This window comes from Polypterus senegalus, chromosome 1, assembly GCF_016835505.1.
Source record: "Polypterus senegalus isolate Bchr_013 chromosome 1, ASM1683550v1, whole genome shotgun sequence".
In the NCBI taxonomy this organism is placed as follows: Eukaryota; Metazoa; Chordata; class Cladistia; order Polypteriformes; family Polypteridae; genus Polypterus; species Polypterus senegalus.
The window spans coordinates 42,401,010-42,423,612 of NC_053154.1; the positions used below are offsets into that span (position 1 = coordinate 42,401,010).

At 36.5% G+C, this 22,603-nt stretch overlaps 1 protein-coding gene across 6 annotated transcripts in view; it reads right to left on the reverse strand.

Annotated features, from left to right (window-relative positions):
- Positions 1 to 2,944: 2,944 nt before the first annotated feature.
- The window catches only part of znf143b (zinc finger protein 143b), a 44,050-nt gene continuing 24,391 nt past the window's right edge, over positions 2,945 to 22,603 (reverse strand). For 5 of the 6 annotated variants that reach the window (XM_039748118.1, XM_039748109.1, XM_039748143.1 and 2 more), the window contains 13 exons: positions 20,133 to 20,228; positions 19,601 to 19,684; positions 19,268 to 19,461; positions 18,262 to 18,342; positions 17,924 to 18,046; positions 17,675 to 17,750; positions 16,981 to 17,106; positions 15,585 to 15,764; positions 14,485 to 14,712; positions 11,361 to 11,509; positions 8,470 to 8,628; positions 7,286 to 7,432; positions 2,945 to 3,543 (listed from right to left, as the gene is read on the reverse strand). In XM_039748118.1, the coding sequence (XP_039604052.1) occupies positions 3,460 to 3,543; positions 7,286 to 7,432; positions 8,470 to 8,628; positions 11,361 to 11,509; positions 14,485 to 14,712; positions 15,585 to 15,764; positions 16,981 to 17,106; positions 17,675 to 17,750; positions 17,924 to 18,046; positions 18,262 to 18,342; positions 19,268 to 19,461; positions 19,601 to 19,684; positions 20,133 to 20,228 (1,727 nt within the window). In that variant the 3' untranslated portion in view covers positions 2,945 to 3,459. The remainder of the gene's footprint in view (positions 3,544 to 7,285; positions 7,433 to 8,469; positions 8,629 to 11,360; positions 11,510 to 14,484; positions 14,713 to 15,584; positions 15,765 to 16,980; positions 17,107 to 17,674; positions 17,751 to 17,923; positions 18,047 to 18,261; positions 18,343 to 19,267; positions 19,462 to 19,600; positions 19,685 to 20,132; positions 20,229 to 22,603) is intronic. The other variant, XM_039748125.1, reaches the window with a different exon arrangement.

Below are 22,603 nucleotides of genomic sequence, written 5' to 3' on the forward strand. Positions count from 1 at the left end.
CATCACTTGTGAGGTGCAATATGCTTATCGGTGGTATGAATTGTTATACACGCGAGTCATTATTTAGCTAGGTGGCCTGCATTTCCCTGCTTGATCAAGGGTGTCGTCATTTCTCAGTTTCTCTGAAATGTTGCGAACGCGTGGATCAGAGTTGCCGTAAACATAGTCAAGTTTTCTTTTATAAATCCTGACATTCGTGTGGAAAGAAAGTTACGTTTGCACATTTCCAGTCTTTTTTGTGCATAAACACAAACTTCAAAATCCAGACCCCAGGCAACTAAGGCATTAGAATCTACCATTTAATCTGAATCTCTATGTTCAGCTTCACTAAATAATTGAGAGTGTGGGTGTAAGTGGCCAAAATGAGGTTTCTACACTGGGTTTCTAGTCAGACTTGCTGTGGCAGGATTAGTCCCACAAAGATCTGTGAGTTGAAAGGTTGCTTTTAGATCCGATCTGAAGTTTGAGTTTTCAATATCCCTGGAGTTCTAGTGTCTACCATACTATTTAGTCACTTAATAACCCAGCTGCAGGGTATGCACAAACTTGCTGGTTCCAAGCCCGGATAAATGGGAAGGGCATGTCAGTAAAGGTATCTGGTGTAAAATTCTATCAGATCAATATGTGGACAACAATACAAATTTCCATACCAGATTAGTCGAGACTCGGGTTAACAACGACTGCCACCAGTACTGTTAGCCAAAAGGGTGCTGGAGCAAATTAGGCTGCTGTTGTAAAAAGAAGGAGAAGAAGAGGGGGAAGGCATGTCCAGAGGCAGAAGGACAGGAGGAAGGATAGGAGAGTGGAAGTGATAGTAGGAATTTGAATGTTGGCAGTATGACTGGTAAGGGAGAGAGTTAGCCGATGTAATAGAGAGAAGGAAGGCTGATATATTACGTAAGGGGAGTAAGGCCAGGTGTTTCAGAAGCGAGTTCAATTGTTCTACCAACAATGGGAGGCAAAATAGGGTAGGGGTTATCCTGAAAGAACAGTATGTCAAGAGTATTTTGGAGGTGAAAAGAGTGTCGGACAGAGTAATAATTATGAAGCTGGAAATTGGAGGTGTGAAGATGAATGTTGTTAGTGCATATGTCCTGCAAGTTGGGTGTGTGATGGATGAGAAAGATGATTTCTGGAGTGAGCTGGATGGAGTGGTGGAGAGTGTACCCAAGGGATAGAGAGAGGTGATTGGAGCGGATTTCAATGGGCATGTTGGTGAAGGGTACAGAGGAGACGAGGAGGTGATGGCTAGGTATGGTGTCAAGGAGAGGAACGAAGAAGGTCAGATGGTAGTGGATTTTGAGAAGATGGACATGGCTGAGGTGAATACGTACTGTATTTTAAGAAGATGAAGGAACTCAGGGTGACATACAGGACTGCAGGAAGATGCACACAGGTAGATTACATCCTATGCAAGTCAGTCTGAAAAAGATTGGAGACTGCAAAGTGGTGGCGAGAAAGTGAATTTAGGCAGCATAGGATGGTGGTCTGTAGGATGATACTGGATATCAAGAAGAGAAGGAGAGTGAAGGCAGAGCCAAATATTAAATAGTGGAATCTGAAAAAGGAAGACTGTAAGGTGGGTTCAGGGAGGAATTAAGATGGACATTAGGTGGCAGCAAAGAGTTACCAGATAGCTGGGTACCTACAGCACCAGGTGTAAAGGTGAAAACTAGAAGGGTGATTGATGTGACATCTGGACAGAGGAAGGAGGACAAGGAAACCTGGTGGTGGAATAGGGAATACAGAGGAAGAGGATGATAAAGAAGTGGTATAGTCAGAGAGAGAGATGAAGAAAATAAACAGGAGTACAAGGAGAAATGGCGCAAGGTGAAGAGAGAGGTGGCGAAGGCTAAAGAAAAGGTGTATGATGAGCTGTATGAGAGGTGGGACACCAAGGAGGGAGAAAAGGACCTGTACCGACTGGCCAGACAGAGTGACCAAGCTGAAAAAGATGTGCAGCAGGTTAGGGTGATAAAGGATAAAGGATAAAGATGGAAACGTACTCACAAGCGAGGAGGGTGTGTTGCACAGATGGAAAGAGTACTTTGAGAGGTTGATGAATGGAGACAATGACAGAGAAACAGAGAGAGAAGAGGTTGGATGATGTGAAGATAGTGAACCAGGAAGTGCAACGGATTAGCAAGGAGGAAGGAAAGACAGCCATGAAGAGGATGAAGAATGGGAAGGCTGTTGGGCCAGATGACATAAGTACCTGTAGAAATAGGGAGGTGTTTAGGAGAGATGGCAGTGGAGTTTTTAAACCAGATTGTTTAATGCAATCTTGGAAATTGAGAGGATACCTGAGGAGTGGAGAAGTAGTGTACTGGTACCATAGGAGGAAGTGAGGAGTGGCAGAGAAGTATGTAAGAGTAGTACAGGATATGTACAAGGGAAGTGCGACAGTGGTGTGGTCTGCTGCAGGAGTTACTGATGCATTCAAGGTAGAGGTGGGCTTACATCAGGGATCGGGTCTGCACCCTTTCTTATTTGCAATGGTGTTGGACATGTTGCCAGATGAGATTAGACTGGAGTCTCCATGGACTATGATGTTTACTGATGACATTGTGATTAGTAACACGAGTAGGGAGCAAGCTGAAGAGACCCTGGAAAGAAGCAGAAGATGACTACTTGGCCACTTAATCCATGTGTCTATGGTTCCATATGTGAAAATAACTTTTGTTTTTCTGCAAAACGTTTGTGTATGTGTGTACAAAACGTACCCTTAAAAAGTCTCCAACTGTGTCCCCATGTTCTTGTTGAACTAATTTTAAAGTAACAGTCTTGATTCATTTTACTAATTCCTTTCTGGCTTGAAAGGAGTCAGTTCAGGTGGTCTGGGCGTCTGGTGAGAATCTGTGTCATCTTGGACGCGCCCTATGGTGCGTATGACATCTGCACAAAGCCCTGCTCAAACTCAAAAAGCACCCAGTTGTACAGAACAGTCAGAAGATTGTACTGCTTTAATATTGCACAACCAAAATGTGTTCATCATTTTTACATAATCAGAAGAAAATATAAGAAGAAATGCAGCATTAAGAATTTTCTTTAAATATACAGGGGACACTGGCATCTGATATTTACAAAGCAAAAAAAATCCATTTATAAAATGTTGAGTAAGTGAGAACCTGCTGTGTTAGAATGTTCCATTTCATAACAAGTGCTATTATAATTGCATGCAAAATACTTGTTATCACATTATTTTTACTTTCAGTTGACCTTTATAGCTTAACGGGTAAATTCAAGTAATTAGATGTGTCCAAATGAAAGTCTGTGTGTGTTTTTTTGAACACAAACAAAACACACACTGCACATCACACGCTGTAATGCAGCTGCCACAGTTAGTGACCTCCAGATATTTTTAAAATGTTGGCTAAAGATTTTTTTTTTTTTAATCAGTTGTTTATTTCAATGGGTAGTATGTCGAGACACTGTACTGTTTTTCAGTTCTGAAGTCCATTAGTCATCAAGCCCTGGATTTTCACCTTGTTGTATCCTGGAGGCTATTCTTATGGCTTCTTCTAAGGATGGAGGTTCAGATAACTAAAAAGAAAAAAAATAAATATTGATATAACATATTCAGACCTTCTTAATTCATTTAATAAATCACAAGGAATGGTGCCTCTCAGGGCTGCCTTGGGCACAAGGCAAGAACCAGGTCAGGGTACCAAACCTCTGTAGGGCATACACACACAGACACACGCCTATACTTACACTCATAATTGTTCAATTTAAAACCACAAATTAAGTTAACTGGCACATTTCTGGATATGTGAGAGGAAATACAATGTGACACAGAGGAAAAGGCCACAGAGAGAGACACAGGGAGAACAAAACACACCACAACTAAATTCAACTTAAAAGCATTAATGTGATCCTAACACAGTCCTGTTAAAACTGAAGTCCAAATGAAATTGACACACATTTGACTATCTGTCATTCAGAAGACTGAATGATGAAACCATGACATGCTGTAACCAATAAGGCATACACGTGAGAGAGAGCAAACCTGATTAACAACCTCTTTAACAGGTTTGACCACCCTAACCCACTCTCACCTTGGAGTACTGCACCCTCCACCTATCCTTCTGCTGATACCAGTATAGGAGAGAGTTTCCCCCGACCCACAATTACGGAAACCCAGGTAAGCAGAAAGCTGAGGAGACTTCGTGCCAGCAAAGCAGCGGGTCCAGATGGAGTATTGCCATGACTGCTGAAGGCCTGTGCGCTGGAGCTGGGGAGTCGTCTACAGCGCATCTTCAACCTGAGCCTGGAACAGGGAAGAGTCCCGAGGCTTTGGAAAACATCTTGCATCGCCTCAGTCCCAAAGGTATCACGTACTACTGAGCTGAATGACTTCCGGCCTGTCACTCTGATGTCATATGTGATGAAGACCATGGAGTGGCTGCTGCTTCACCACCTGTGGCCACAGGTCCGCCATGCCCGGACCCTCTGCAGTCTGCATACCAGGAGAAGGTGGGAGCGGAGGATGCCATCATCTATATGCTACACCGATCCCTCTCCCACTTGGACAGAGGCAGTGGTGCTGTAAGAATTATGCTTCTAGACTTCTCTAGCACCTTCAGCACCATCCAACCTCTGCTCCTTAGGGACAAGCTGACAGAGATGGGAGTAGATTCATACCTGGTGGCATGGATTGTGGACTATCTTACAGACAGACCTCTCAGTATGTGCGTCTCGGGAACTGCAGGTCTGACATTGTGGTCAGCAACACAGGAGCGCCGCAGGGGACTGTACTTTGTCCGGTCCTGTTCAGCCTATATACATTGGACTTCCAATACCACTCGGAGACCTGCCACATGCAAAAGTTCGCTGACGACACTGCTATCAAGGAGTATAGGAACCTAATCAAGGACTTTGTTAAATGGTGCGACTCAAACCACCTACAACTGAACACCAGCAAAACCAAGGAGCTGGTGGTGGATTTTAGGAGGCCCAGGCCCCTGATGGACCCCGTGATTATCAGAGGTGACTGTGTGCAGAGCGTGCAGACCTAAAAATACCTGGGAGTGCAGCTGGATGATAAATTGGACTGGACTGCCAAAACTGATGCTCTGTGCAAGAGAAGGTCAGAGCCGACTATACTTCCTTAGAAGGCTGGCGTCCTTCAACATCTGCAATAAGATGCTGCAGATATTCTATCAGACAGTTGTGGCGAGCACCCTCTTCTACACGGTGGTGTGCTAGGAAGGCAGCATAAAGAAGGACGACGCCTAACACCAGGACAAACTGGTGAGGAAGGCAGGCTCTATTGTAGGAACGGAGCTGGACAGTTTGATATCCGTGGCAGAGTGACGGGCGCTGAGCAGGCTCCTGTCAATCATGGAGAATCCACTGCATCCACTGAACAGGATCATCTCTAGACAGAACAGCAGCTTCAGCGACAGACTGCTATAACCGTCCTGCTCCACTGACAGAGAGGAGATCGTTCCTCCCCCACACTATGCGACTCTTCAATTCCACCCGGGGGGGTAAACGTTAACATTATACAAAAGTTATTGTCTGATATACCTGCATTTTTATCAATCTTTAATTTAATATTGTTTTTATCAGTATGCTGCTGCTGGAGTATGTGAATTTCCCCTTGGGATTAATAAAGTATCTATCTATTTATCTATCTATCTATCTATCTATCTACACAGTATAGGCCAAGATGACAGTACAGAGGATCACTCAAACAATTCAGACATTGCATTATTTGTGTATTGTGTATTTGTTTATTGATTTATTTTTCCATCTGACCTCTTTGTAATCAAAAATTCTTTCATTTTTCTGTTTCTTATTGTGGTACCAAAGAAGTCTCAAGTATGATGTAACTTTAATGGAATCATCACAAATGAAACTCTGTACCATGACATCACTTATTAGCTTACATGTAAAGATTCACCATATGCTGCTATTTCAATATAATACGTTTTAAAAATTTACCACAAACATAATCTACAGGCTAATATGCTTAGCATCAACATAGTTTAGGACTAATCTATGAACAAAGTAAGAGACCGACCCATTATAAAAACGCAGGTGATGGATGGAAATCAAACATTATATAGCAGTGGCTCATCATACATAATTCATCATTATATGTAAAACTTTTATTCATGTGATATATTTCATATAATGTTTTTATTTAAGTGATAACCTTAGTAGTAAAATGAGTTTGGTGATTGTTCAGCAGCATTTATATGGGAAAACATTATTTTAAAATGTAACAACATATTTTTGATATTCCAAATGCTTTACATTTAATTCTGAGAACCCTACGAAGCCTAATAGAGCACGCACACTGTAGTTTAAGTGTGGTTACCTGGTGTCCCTTCTGCCTTATTTTTTTTTTTCTCTTTAGAATAATCAATTGCATTGCTCTCTTGCAGTCAGCAACCCTGTAGGTGGTATCCCCTACCCTCACCCTGATCTGAACAAGAGGGTCAGAACATGGACAGTCATTTCTTAAAATAGGCTTGTGGTCAGTGCTGCTTCTCCATAGCTTAGATTCCTGGCCCATGATTAAAATTGCTTTTATGCAATAGAAATTTTTTATGCAGAATGCATTAAACAAGTGGACTGGACAGTGGACAAACATTGACTGTTTTTTTGCAAAGACGTTGAAAATGTTAATTTATAATGAAGTACTCTATACAGTATAGGTACATTTTAAAAATTTTTCACCATAGGAATTTATCTTTTTTTTTTTTTGGGAAAAGGGAAAAGACAGCTGATTCATAGAATTTTCATTCTAGTATAAAAAGTTACTTTTATGTACTTTTACTAATAATCAATCTACTCTTTTAATTAAAGCTTTAGAACACTCATCCAAGGCATACTTAAATGCTCAAATTATCAATTATAACAGCTTTTCATGACATTTAACTTTTTGATACTTAAAGAGATGTTTACAAGAACAATAACTGTGATATTAATTCTTAAGCATAAACGTACTAGTAGATTTCCTAAAAAAATGTAAGAGACAATTTATCCAGGTCCTATTATGCTTTCAAGTGCCACATAATAAGTAGCTGAAGACAGTTGTTAAGACATCATGTTAGTTGAGCGTGAAATGCAATTCTTCTTCTTCCTGAATCCAGTGTTATAAATACACAAAAGACTACAAACAACATATTAAGTATTTATAGTAATTTAACAAACAAACAAATTTCTTGTAGTAGGTTGTAAAAAAAAAAAAAACAAAAAAAAAAACATATTTAGAACAAAGAGTGCTGTGCATATCAAAGATTAAAAATAGATATTATTTTGTCTCACGAACCTGAACTGCAATCTGAGTCCCATTGGAGGTTGCTAGCAAAGTCACCGGGTGTGGACTGCCAGCTACTAGGTGGTGTTCATGCTGTTCATGAGTCAGGTCAGCTTGCGCTGCCTGGAAAGCAGTTAAGTCTGGAGTGACAATTGCAACCTTGAAAGGAAATAAAAGCCATAAATTTGGACAACCTACTAAAATAACATTGTTATAAATCAATACCCAACAAGTCAGAATAAAATATAATTGTGAATAGCTAGATATAGAATACTTTTAATAACATATCAATTAGATATAATTAAATGCACTTCAAAAAAGCCAGTGAACAAAATATTGTACAATTAAAATGTACATTTACTATTAAGCTGACCATACAATATCAATTTAGATCTCATCACGTGCATGTACTATACAGAATAATTATTACTTAGAAGGTTGTCAGCTAATAACACAAAAATACAGAGACAGGACAGCTGTATTTTTTTTTTAAATTAGACAAACATTTACACTCAAAAAACACAAATAACTAAAATGAGGATAATTTAGGAAATTTACTAATATTTACTTCAGTATTCATCTATGCCTTTTTGTTAGCATTTGCCAAAATTTATAATATGGAATCCTAGGACTATCCATTGCTATTAATACCTGACACAGCTGCACTCACAGCTGCAAGGGCAATTTATAGTGACCAAGTAACCAAATGGCATATCTCAGGACAGTGGGCTGAATCCAGGAATTTCAAGTATCTTGTGATAGTTATGTGTGTGGACAACCCTGGTATTCCAAACTCCCTCCGGAAACTGTTCCTCCATTTTTATATATGCTATGCAGTATGTATGGTATAAATAACTTTACTTAGTAACAAATTTAAAAACTGCATTTAGGATCAGAGGCTGGACCATTAACAAATAGCAAAGGCAATGTGAAAACAGAAATCTCAGTCTGAAAAACTGAATGCACTTTGTTTAGCTTTGTTATTTGTTTTCTTTTCTTTTCTAAAAGAGGTAGTTTGAAGATTTTCTTCATAAATACATGAGGGATATGAACTGGACTGGAGATGATCTGATTTGAAAGATTCTTTAGCATACAAGGAAGAACAGCATGGAACAAATTCTGAAGAAACTCTTTTCAAAAATGATAAAGCCCACAACTCAGAGAACAAATGGTAAGATTGGTAGCTAAATCAATACCTGTCCTTCTGTTCCATCTGCTGTGACCATTGTAACAGAATGTGTTCCCCCAGAAGACAAGACTGCTTCATGTGTAGGCACAGTGATTGTAGTCCCATCTTGTGTTACCATAGTTATGGTGTTCCCAACTGTTTGTATATCTGCTTGTGACAAGCTAACCTAAATAGAGGTGAAAGAAAAACATTTGTTTTAATCTAAATGTAGAAATCCAGCACAAGAAAGCAGATATGAACACAACTAACTGAAGGTGAAATATTTAAAAAGCAACACGTATGCATGAGTAAAGATAAATTAACACAAATGCCGAAGCAGTGAAACACTATTTGGCAAATTCATGTTAACAACAGCCTTTTTTAAATAGTACTACTTGTGATTATTTTTTATTTGACAGCAAAGAATTAATCTCTAGTGAGTAGCTTTTCCTGCAGCATAATTATACATAATTAAACTGTATGTGTACAATCAAAAATACTGCCATGTTACATGTATTAATTTATTTCATTTCATAGTTAAGAAACAATCTCAGAATTCTAATATTACATTTAATGTACAATGAGTACATGAGTGATGTAACGTATCTCCCTGGAAAAGAATTATGTCCAGATGAACTGAATCATCTTTCTAGAATGTCCTTACCTGGATTATTGAGCATGCATCGAGATATATGTATAATTGTAAATCTTGAAAGAAGCAGTATATTTGTTACCACTCTTAAAAACTGAAGAAAGAATTTACAAGTAACTGAAATTTAAACACATCCACTTTCTGGTATGGGTGACATAGAAGAGAACCAGCTTTACACAGGATTTGGGGGCATATTTATTCCCATTCAACACTTCATTGTAGTATCAGTTTAAGTAGAAAAAATGATAGTGCTGCATTTTCTTCAGGCTCCCTCTGGACATTTCTGAATGGAAAGTCAATCATGCTCCTGTATTTGCTCCAAGGCAAACCTTGTTTGTGCGTTTCTCCTGTTTATGGGCTAGGTATGTCATGGTCATTTGCACTTTTCATTTTATTGTGCTTGTGTAATATTGACAAAAGGTATAAAAAGGCTATATCATTCCCTTTGTTAATCTGTAATACTTCATTATTTAATTTCACAGTATCCTTGGCTAACTTTCTCTTTTCCCATTTCAATGTAATATTCCATATTTGCTAAATTGTCAGTGACTAAGCTATAGTTTGAATATTGTTATTATGTACAGCACTAAGCAACCATGAAGGGCGCTGAATAATGCCATTTAACTGATGGACTGAAACTACTGTCAAGTTTGAAAAAGACTGTTTACACACTTCAGGAAGTGGACTACAAAGCCACCTATACCTTAGGGGGTGTAATGGAGAGGGTTAGCCAGCTTCAAATGTCTTGGGCTTACGGATGACCTGAAGTAAACCCAACACATTTTAGCAGTGGCCAAAAAGACTCATCAGCATCTATCCTTTCCTAAATTTCTAAGAAAAACCCAAAGATAGTTTTTATCCACAGGTTGTTCAATCATAGTGACCAATACATGTTCTTTAATATATGTTATATTCACATTCCCTTTGTGACTGTTGTTGGCAACTGGTAAGTGAATAAAAATTTTGGAACTTGTGAAGTTTTCATAATTTGTAAATGAATTGTACTATTCGCACTCACATGAAAAATGTAATGGATTTTGATCTATAGACATGAAATGCTAAACTGATATTACTGGAATTGCTTGACTTGGTTAAGATTTAACAGTTTGTGTTCACTGATTAACAAATCAGGTCAATGACAAATCCATTCCAATGGTACTTTCTCTTAATCCGCACAATTATTTACTAAGTGCTTTTAAAGGATAACAAGGGACATGGCTCAGCACTCACAGGATGGGCATGCCTACTAGAAATATAAATCAGATAATAGCCTACTTATAAATCCTTTCTTCTTTAAATAAGATAATATCACACGCTGCTCTGTACCTCTACAGAGACTCTGTTATGAATAATGGAGTGAAAGACCATCATAAAACTAGTGCAACTACAAGAGCCCAGGCTGTATACTTCATGTAGTACTTCTGCCTATACTCCTGGTTATAATATCACATTTAGATTACACTGAATAGTAGAAGAGTTTGTCTTCACTGCTATACTGCTTGTTGTTTCTCCAGCTGAAAGTGTTATATAATAATATTCTGGAGTACATGCTCCCACACAACAAAGAACCTAAAGTTTTTGGACAGTGTAGAAAGAAAAGCATTTTGCGCAATAAAATAGCATTACAATGCTGTCACTAATTTAAGAGAGGACAGTAAGTTAGAATTTCATTATATTACTTACACATTGCAATAAACTTGCACTTAAACTTTAAAGGCTGAAAACAGTAGTAGAGTCAGGATTAGAGTTAGGGTTAGTATGGCCATATGTTACAGACTACGTTGAAATTCTTATTTGCATGTCCTTCTCTGATGACACAAGGATATCATTGTTGAAATGAACACATACATTCAACTACTTATTTAAAAATATAACTCTGCCCGCTCACTTAAGTAACACTAAGAGGCTATATTGTTAAATAACCTCTGATTCATTTTTAATACTATTACTACTCAGTAGCATCAGGTGCTGAGTCATTCAGCAGGAGCACCAATGCATAGCTGTCTCCAACCTATGCATACTTGTTTTGGTATACAGAAAAGCCAATATAATGTGCACAATCCCTAGTTCACTTATTGTAGGAACACATTTTTATTATTTTTTTAAATCATAATTTTTAAATTATTACATATGCTTATAAAGAAATTATTTAAGTTAAATAATATAAGCAAAATCAAAGATTTATGAGCTACTGCTTTTTATAGCTATTACCTTTAAGATAATAAAACCTATAAATTATTTTAGATGAGTGCCACCAATATTCTTACCTGTTCGCTGCCATCTTGGCTAATAAGGGAGACATGCTGACTAATGACAGACTGGTCTACTGCTCCACCTTGTGATGCTTCTGTATCTTCTCCGTCAACTCCAGACACAAATTCAACTTGTGACTTTATAACATCCTCAATTGGATCATCTAATCAAAATATGTTAATTTATAGATCAGTGCAACATTATAAAACATTATTCAAAAATCCTAGTACTAAAAAAGGCCCAGTGACATTAACCAATACCCAACACAAGAAAATCAAGTACAGCATAAAAACTAACCCCTGACAAAGTTTAATTTTAAAGACAGGAATATGAAGAAATTAATAAATATGTAAAACTAGGGTAAATAATTAAATTTGCCACATATCTCATGCCCTTGAAACTCAGAAAATAATTCTAGCATTTAAGCGTCTTGTATGCTCATTTTATATGGGCATTTGTTTCTCATACTTGTATCATCTTTTTTAATATTTCAGAACCTACAAGTTATTTGATCATAAACAGTATGCAGTTCAACTGTGTGCTGTGCTAGCAAATACTTCTGTATATATCCCTGCATTGCTAAGTTTGGAAGAGTATGGGTACTGCTCCTTATATTTTAACTGTGGCACAAAACTACTGCATACAGAAAAATGTTAATTGTTCTAAACATTATTGTACCTAAAGTGCAATAAAAATTTTACTGAAATGCAAGTGTTGTCCCATTTGTTGTATCAGCCTGCAAAACTCTCCAGCAGCAAACATGCACCAGCTTTGTGTTGCTTCTATGTGACTCAAAGCTCTTTAGTTTATCTGAGAGGAAAAAATACCTAATGTGATTGCAGCTACATACAAAACCCTGTGGTTTTGTGTGGATTCCAATGCCTCCGTATAGTGATGGGACACAGTGATGTAAAAATAGTGACACCCTTCAGGTGAAATTTTAAACTGTGGTCTTTACACTTGGTGTTCATAAGAGATTCCTGGGCATCTTTTGAAAAATAGTAGAGTGTATCCTAATGTTCTGGCTAAAATGCAAACCATGGTCTTGTTCATTCTGGCCCTTATTCATCCTCTGTCCTTTATTGGCTGACTATCACTCTCACTCCTTCACCACCTAGTAGCTAATGTGTGGTGCACATACTGGTGTAGGAATGGCTGCTGTTACATCATCCAGATGAATGTTAAATATTGGTGGGGGTTGAAGTAGCTCCTTACTATCTACATAAAGTGCTTTGAGCAGGTTAGTAACGCACTATATACATTCAATAAATAAATAAATAAATGTTATTGTTAAAAGCAATTATGGATACATACTTAATTTTAAAGTCACTATAAAAAAATCATCCATCAATTTTCTTAACTCACTTTTCAGTTCAAATAAATTTTATTTTAGGGGCTAAGATAAAATTAACATGTACTGTTAAGCACTTGCTCTACCTTCAATAAGTTATTATATAATATTGGTGTAAAATGTGAGCTGCCATTTCTTAATTAAAACATTTAGTCATGCATTCAAGAAAACAGTATTCACTTAGACTGACATGTGCAAGCTACATTATCATTTCCATGGTGCCACAGTCTAGCTGTCACTTTTGACCATGGAACTGGATAACACAGCAGATGTGAGACTACAATCTTGGTCTATGTCAAGACAGGTTTCTGATATTTACTTTACTAATGACATAGTCAAATATATATACTGTATAAGGTTAACAGATATGACACTACTGTTATGACGATAACTGCAGCATTGAACCGTCTAGGAATTTTCGTCATTCATTGGTAATATTTAATAACTTCATTAAATTTAAGTACTGTAAAACACACAAGTGGTTACGGCTGCTCATTTGCCTTGGGTCCCGTATAGGTTTACCTTCTCCAGCATCCATGCCAGCTAGAGTTCCTCTCCTCACTGGTCATCTGACCATAGCATATGGTATTAGATTGGTACATTGACTTTTACTTTTTTAATCATGTAGAGATTTACAAATTGATTTCAACTTGAGTTTAATTTTTGAACACCTTCATTAGGGATACTTCATTGCCTACACCTTTTCTAAAAATATTAATCCAGAAGAGGTCTTCTGGGCAGGTTCTAGCTGATTCAAAGGAGCATATTGTCCCTGCACTGTATAAACACAAACAGCCAAAAGTTAAATGTACCCATTACAGATTACGCTCTCTGTCCCTATTATTGAGTTTACCCATTTTCTCCTTGTAAGGCTGTCCCCACAGCTTACTGCTAACTATTCCAGTCAGGTTTTACAGCAGGTCATTCAACAAACGATGCTATCCTTGTTCTCAGGCTGCTGTCTGAGATACACAAAGAGTTCACTCACCAGTATGTCACTTATGTCAACCTCAAGGCAGCCACTGTCTTGGCCGACCACCAACCTTTGTGGAGGACTGGCACTCCAACACTCTTACTAAGCTTGCATGAGGGCACCACTGCAGAGTAAATGGCATTTTCTCAGAGAGTTTTACAACCTCTTCTGGAGTCAGAAAGGGTTGTGCTCTAGCTTCTATACTGTCAGAGGGCCATGCACTCTAACGTCAAACGAATATATTAGAGCAACAGTATCTATTTGCCAGGATATAATTATTTTCTAATCTTGGAAATCCTGATAATGTTCCCTTTGCTGGATGCCTCCACAATCTCCAGATATCTCTCAACCAGCTCGAGAACGACAGATCCTACCTTGGCCTAAATGTGTCTTGTAAAAAAACATGCAGAATTTAGTGTCTGGAAGGTACACTGGAGACATTTGTATTTGAATTCAGAAGGTTGAGGCCATCAACAACTTTACTTACCATCTGAAGCCAAATTCCCTAATTATGTTGTAAATAATTGCTCCAGCAATTTTATTTCATATGAGTTTAATTCTTTAACTTCAAGTTAAGGTAGCTATTTCTGATAAGGAAGACTAATGTTTTGAGGAAAGTTGACAGACGTTTTGATGCAAGGTAGTGACACTCACTGATCATGGTGCAAGAGAAGGCAACATGTTGCATTTTGGTTAAAATACAAGATTGTATATCAGGTTAGATGCAGGCGTTTCTTGCTATTTATAAAGTAACATTTGATCAGTGAAGACACATTCATAAATGCTTAAAAAGTAATTTATTTCCACTACTCACCTGTCTGTGGCTCAAAGTACGCCTCCTGTTCCTCTTCAATGGGTTCTGTATCATTATGTGCTGTCCTTTTATGCATAGCTAGTGTGGAAATCTGTTTGTAGGTCTTTCCACAGTGGTTACAACTGTATGGCTTGGAAGGAGTGTGAACCACATGATGCTTGTATAAACTTGAATATTCAGTAAAACGTTTATCACAGCCTGGTACGGTACACACATATGGCTTTTCCCCTATAAAAAGAATAAAAACGAGTCATTGAAGTTTGCCTGAAAGCAGATGTGAAATTCAAATATAAGGTGGTATATCTCTTATAGCTTCTAAAATTGTCACGGATAACTTTATTAAATAATACATGGACACTCCCTCCCTCTCTCTCTGTGTATATATATATATATTGCAAGCGAAGCGAGCAGGGGACCGAGCCCCCTTGTATATATTAAAAATAATTAAACCAGAGAATATTTAAAATACTTGGGATTTTATTCCTTTGACTTCAAGAAATAAGTACTACAAGAAATTACACTTTAAAATGTAATATAATGAGCAAATTAAAGGTTTTGGTGTTTTCAGAGCAGCAGATTGTTCTATAATCAGTAAGGTAGTTATATTTCATATTCTACATGTTAGTAACAGCAAGTTGATATTTATGCATTTCCAAGAACACTTTCAGATGCCTATAAACCATGTTTATTCTTTGAAATCTATTTGAAAATCTTGATTTATGAACAAACACACACATTTACAATTGTGTGTTTTTATTGAATGATACGCCTGATTAAAATATTAAGGACTGTGTAGAAACTTCATTTTAAATCATACCGGCATTTTTAACTGAAATAAGAAAAATTAATTCTGTACTGAAAAATGAGAAATACACCTCCTCAACAAATTTATATAAAGTCTTAATTGTTACATTCCTAACTCTTTTTCTTTCCACAGTGAAATTACCATTTACCTACAATTACTTGCTAACGCAGCTTTTCTTAAAGCCTTTCAAATTAATGTTTTTTGACCCTTTAAAGTGCTTAACTTTTGCTTGCTAGACTTATCAAAAATAATAAAAACACAAAACTTAAATTTTAATGTCCCAAAGTCCACACACCTGTATGTATCCTCATATGGTTTTTATAGTTGGTTGCACTGGCAAAGGCTCGTCCACAGCCTGACTCTAAGCAGTAATAAGGTCTTTCTCCTGTGTGTGTTCTGATGTGAACTTTGCGAATATTGGATGTTGTGAATGATCTGCCACATCCTTCAAAGGGACATTTGAAAGGTCTTTCACCTTTAGGAAAAAAAAAAGGTACAGGCAGGATGAACACTTATTATTTAAACAGGATCTGTCAAAAAGTTGGACTGTCATTACAAATGTCCATTATAAGAATAAAGAAGACATATTTATGAATTAGCTATAACAAATAAATTATCAAAACGTACAGTGTATCTTTTCATTTGATAAACTCTTAATTATATGCAATCGAGTTACATCTAGGTGTTGTTTAAAATAATACCTCAAATTATTTGCCATCTTGACTTGAACTTGTTTCAGACAGACAAAGAAAACAGGAACTGATAAGCTAGAATGCTGTCATGACAGCATGGTAGTGCAGCGACATATGCTGATGCCCCACCATGTCTAGCAGACTGGGTACAAATTCCAACCCAGTTTTTGCCTGTGCCAAGAGTGCAAAACTCTTCCATTGTCTACAAATGTTTTACTCAGGGTACTATTTTTTTCATGGTTGTGCAGGTTAGGTGAACTAAAGACTGAAAAATTGCTTGGAGTAAATGAGCGCATATGCATGCCCTTCAACAGCATGGCTTCACATCCTCGACTGGTTCCTGTCTTGTGGCAAAATCTACCAGAATGCCACCAGTTCCCTGAAACTCTAAGCCCAATTACAGGATGTATGATGGGCTGAATAAATAGTGTTTAAAAAAAAATAAAATAATGACACTACAACATATTTACAACACAAGCATCTGTTTAGCATAAAATATTGCATACCTTTTCTGCAATTAAATTTTGAAATCCTTAATTTTGCATAAAGGCTGATCAAATAATGTAATGAATTACAGTGGAGACTAGTAAACAGATTGAGGGAAAAAATATGTAATGAAATCATAACCCAATTTAAAGATGTGGTCTTCTTTATCGCTATTATTGCAATTTGTTTGATGTTTTTAAACAAGGAGACTCACAAGATCAGAACAAAGTACAATTGCTGATGGATTAGGTGACTTGCACTAAGTTGTACAGTCTGTTGGAAGCAGATACCAAATTGATAACTTTCTAGTTTCAAAATTCGATAACTTAAGTATAACACCATACTGCCTCGATATCCTGCTGGCTTTCATTTTCGTTTCGTTTCGTTTCTTTACCAACAATGCTTAAGAAAAGTTGCTTTTGTTAAACTGTAATGGTATAAGGGAAACACTGAGGTACATTACTAAAAATACATAATAATATACTATACATAATGGACCAAAAACAGACATACCTGTGTGAGTTCTAATGTGTTTTTGTAGGTCTCCAGAAGTCTTAAATGATTTGTTACAGTTTATCTCTTGACATCGGTATGGCTTCTCACCTGTATGTGTCCTGATATGACTTTTTAAGCCGTACCCTTTGGAAAAAAGGTAAAACTATTAATGAAAATAGCACAAGTCAGCTTGTTGTCCTAGGAAAGTATGCTACTCGTAATAAAAAGTAACAAGTAAACTGTTTGCCTAATTACTAGTAATCTGTGAAAAAACGTATTGACAAATATTTTCATTTTATTAAGTAATTCTCATTTTCAGACTCCAAACTGTTAAATCTTTAGATGGTAAACTTCAGTCCACCAGTTAAAAGGAAAAGAAAAACATAATTTAGAGGGACACTGAGCCTATGTATCCATTGAACATGTACTTGCCATATACATGATTACAACAAGAAAATGTGACTCCCCTCTACCACCTCCAGTATCAGTTTTAACAATCTTGCTAACTAAAATAAAATAATTCAACTATCCACTAGCAAAAATGCATTACCTGCTGCTTGAAAAAGTAGAGGCTGTGAAAAACCTGACAAGAAATTTTGCACATTTATACAATATATTGTATGTTGCATGCTATGTGTACTTTTTGATAAAAAGACAAACAGAAAATGTTATATGTTATAAAACAGATGTTATATATACAATGTGTAATTACCAGTTGCAAATGCTTTCCCACATCCTATATGCTCACACTGGTATGGTCGGTCACCAGTATGAGATCGTTCATGCACCTACAGAATACACAAAAGTAATCCATATAAACATGATTAAATGATATGTTAAAAAGACTCCAAAATATGCAGACTATGTTGTGATATTAGTCATTTTAAAAATGTAAAAATGATAGTAATACTGTATAACAAATCAATTAGTTAGGCAAAGTTAATAAAAAAAAAAATCCTGCCTTCAGATGATGTGCTGTTGTGTAGAGTTTTCCACAACCATCATAATCACAGCGAAAAGCTTTTTCCCCTGTCTGTTGCGATTTTGCAGGTAGGCGGTTAGGAGGTGCTCCCTGAAGGACAATCTGAAAAATATATTTACATGTTTGTATTAATTTCAATAGCTGTACCATTGAGTAATTAATTTGAAAAAGATTACATGTAAAATGACCAAACAAAAAGATTGGAACCAAGTAATAAAAAGAATTAAAATGCCTTCAAAAGGAATGAAGCATTTTGTTACTATGCAAAATAAAATATCTGTGCACATAATCTATAGAAGTGCCTTTTCTGATAGTACCTGCATGTGCATGTTACTCTCCTGTTCAGTTCTGGTCATTATCCCAGTGTTTGTAATACAGTCATTTCCATCCACAGGTACCTAGGCATAAATGGCAATTTAAAATAAAAGAGGCAATAGTTAAAACAACTAAAGAACAACTCAAACTATTGATTATTTATTCCCATATAAATAACTATAAATACTTGTATACGCTGCAGTATATACCAGAAAGATTATACATAATCAAATAACACATGGATTACCTCTTTTCTCTAATATCTCTATATCTCTGCAAATGTACATTCAAAAACTTGTAAGGCTTTCTGTGATACTGCGACCCTTAGGCACATTACACATAGTATTAAAACATAATACAAAGAATGGTGTTATTATTCCTGGATGGAGTGGTACCTGGGATTTCCAGAGTTCAAACAGATCTAATAGTCATTGTGTGTGACCATGACTATTTGAGGTTTAAAGAAATAAACACATTACAAAGGTCTTCATGGCTTATGTTGTACTCATTCCAGACTTAGAACATATATATTATATGTTCTTCTGTTAGACAGCAAGAAAGCAGTAAACACAGTCCTAACAGGGGTCAAAATTAAACATTACGTGTCAAGGTACAGTGCTTTGCCAACTAGTTAGCAAAGCATCCTCCCAACATATTGCAACTCATAACACTATTGGCTAGCATATTATTGAAACTATAAGCAGAACTGTTAGTATAGTACACTAAAAAATGTAAAAATAGTGAGTTGCATTCATTTGTTTTAGTTAGTAATTACAGCTCTTGAATTTACTTTCTGCAGATTTTTTTACAACTTAATCTCATTATTGTACTGGATTTTGTCTGAAGCTGAGGAGAATAATTCCAGAAATTAAAGATATACATTCATTTTTCCTTCTGTTTCTAATGTATCTTCTTGATATTTCTTATACATAATATATATTAAAAGCACTGTGCCTAATCAAAATGCAACTGGGCTCTAGATGACTATCACACTTTATAATAATTTACCTTTGTTGTGTACTGTTCCAGTACACTTATAGTTTCAGGATCTATTGTGCCATCAGCATGAATATCAGACACTGTGCCATCAGCCTGTATAGCTAATATAGTATCTGACTGGGGAACTTGGACTGTATGATGAATGTATGCAGTCGTGCCATCTTCTAACTGCACAGCTTGTAAAGCACTCTGGTCATATGTTTCTAAAATATTAAACAGAAATAAATAAAACATTAAAAATTGCTAGTGTGTTTACATTTTGTTTATATTATTATTAACAATGCTTAACCTGTTTTAAAGCATTTAATTGTTTTAACTTCTGATGAAAACTGGAATAACAACCTTTTGGTGCATGGTGAATAAAAGCTGTTGTGCCATCTTCAAGCTGAACAGCTTGCCCATCTTCAAGCCTCAAACTGTCTCCACCTATGCAAATACAAGATTACCTTTACAATATCAAAATAACTGGTATTAAAGAGCTTCCTGAATATTACATACATGCCAACAGAAAATCTGGAAGTTAAACCTGAGATCTGACTGACTGATGTGTATCAGACGATAATGTTTCATAAAATTACTACAAGATGTAATAGGAGTTTAGAGGACAAAATTTAAAACCCAAGTTAAACAGACATGGGGGAGCAGACAATCAGGAGAATAAACATTTGATATATTTTAAGGATAAACTGAACTTGAAGCACATGATTAACTGTGAAGACTTTTGATGGCTGTATTAAAAATATCTAACTATAAGAAAATAACAATGACCCTATCGACATAGCCTTCCTTCATCCTAGTCACAATATTAACATAAAAAATAAATGCAAATAACCCTAATATTGGGTATGTAATTAAGATACACAGAATAATTTACCTGACTTTGATACTGGTAAATGCTGAACGTATGCCGCAGACCCATCTTCCAACTGAATTACTTGTCCATCCATTAATTTCCCATCTGAAAAGGAAACTGCATTTCTCAGTCAGACCAGTCTTCTGGTACAGCAATCAGCAGAAGTAATAGTTAGCAGGCATTGACCATGATGCGGTTATAAGTTCGAACCATGCATGATGGATTTGAACCCTATTTATTGTTAACCTTTTAAAATGAAGGCTATTCATTAATAAAATCAGTATGTTGAGTTAAGACCCCAGAATTAATCAAACAGCACCAAAGCTATACCAGTATGGCTTACAACAAAAAGGTGACCTAGCATTTGGCCCTGTTTATTTTCCTTACACTGTAAATCCATACACAAAACCTACAGCAAACATTCACCAAATACTCAGTAGTTCTGACCCCACTAAGAATTTGCTATCAGGGCAGATGTTACTTTAATAAAACTGAAAAACTTGCTACTGCAAACAACCATATATTTCTCACTTTCTAAAGTGTCCAGTATTTAATACATGACACAATCATGGTATCATAGCTTTCACTGGCTTGTATATCAATCACTAGAATTTTGGAATAGTTTAACGAGAACAGGTCAATCCCCAGCAAGTCTTGTCAATCCTGTTCAGCAAAATCTTCCAAAACAACATCAAGAGAAGTTTTGAACGTCCTAAAAAGAACTATCTACCACTATTCTTGGTAACTAATTCAGCTATGGCTGTCTGTATAAAGTAAAAAGTAAAAAAGTAGCATTATTATCAGCGCATACTGTTCAGCACATATTTTGACAATTACTAAAGATAAATGACTACCATTAAGGACTAATTAAAAGATGTCCAACACTCTTTGTTTAACTTGTAATGTTTATGGTGTCTCTGCAAAAAGTATACGAAAGTGTAATCTTCTTGAGACTTTCAAATGTGTTAGCATTATAAATAAACTTTTCAAACATTGAGCAATGTCTTACATTTCTCCTAGAACAACATCTGAGAAATACTTTTACACATCAAAACTGTTACTAGCTGTTAAAATGGTCTCCTGAGCCCCCCCAAACACTGATGGAAAACTTGGTACAGTGATCCCTCGCTATATCGCGCTTCGACTTTCGCGGCTTCACTCCATCGCGGATTTTAAATGTAAGCACATCTAAATATATATCACGGATTTTTCGCTGGTTTGCGGATTTCTGCGGACAATGGGTCTTTTAATTTATGGTACATGCTTCCTCAGTTTGTTTGCCCAGTTGATTTTATACAAGGGACGCTATTGGTGGATGGCTGAGAAGCTACCCAATCAGAGTACGTATTACGTATTAAATAAAACTCCTCAATGATATACGATATGCTTCCCGCGCGGTGCTTCGCACACTTCAAAGCCCGAACAGCATGTATCGATTTTTGATTGTTTGCTTTTCTCTGTCTCTCTCACTCTCTCTGACATTCTCTGCTCCTGAATGAGGGGGTGTGAGCAGAGAGGCTGTTCACACCCTGGCCTAAAGGATACGGACGGTCATCTAAAAAATGCTGAAAGACTACCTTCACATTGCTCCCTTCATTGTGGCCGCTTTATCGCGGTGCTTTGCATACTTAAAAGCCCAACAGCCCTATTGATTTTTGCTTGTTTACTTTTCTCTCTCTCTGACATTCTCTGCTCCTGACGCGCGCACTCCTTTGAAGAGGAAGGTATGTTTGCATTCTTTTAATTGTGAGAAAGAACTGTCATCTCTGTCTTGTCATGGAGCACAGTTTAAACTTTTGACTAAAGGGTGTTATTTCATGTCTAGATGGCTCTAATAATGTTAAAAAACGTCTTTAGAAGGTCGTAAACAGGTTTTCTATGCTCTAACTGCGAAAATATTAGATTTATAAATAAAGAATCCTACTTCGTGGAAATTCATTTATCTGTGTGGAGCGGATTAACCGCGATAAACGAGAGTTTACTGTATAACTGTGCGGAGAATATTAATAAACAGTGTGGGAGAGTTTCTAAGGGCTTAAAATATATAAAAATAACCATACAAACATATGGTTTCTACTTCGCGGATTTTCACCTATTGCGGGAGGCTCTGGAACGCAACCTCCGCGATCGAGGAGGGATTACTGTACTACTTTTGATTACCACTCAAAACATATTTATTTTTATTATAAACTTCATCAGTTTTTGCATATTCAATTTAATTTGGTGATCATTCAAGCTGTGTATAAGGTACTCAAATATAATAATGAAAATAAACAGCAATAAATTGTCATCGGCAGAAAAAGAACACTGAGCTGGATCTGCTAGACAGTCCAAATATCAAATATGTAGTTATTAAATCACAAAATAATATTAATACATAAATTGAATATACTTTATGTCGCCTTTTAAATAACTATAAACAAAAACAAGCTAATATGCATGGTTACGGAGATTAAAATAAATTTGTTGTTGGTTTATCCTAAATGTATAAG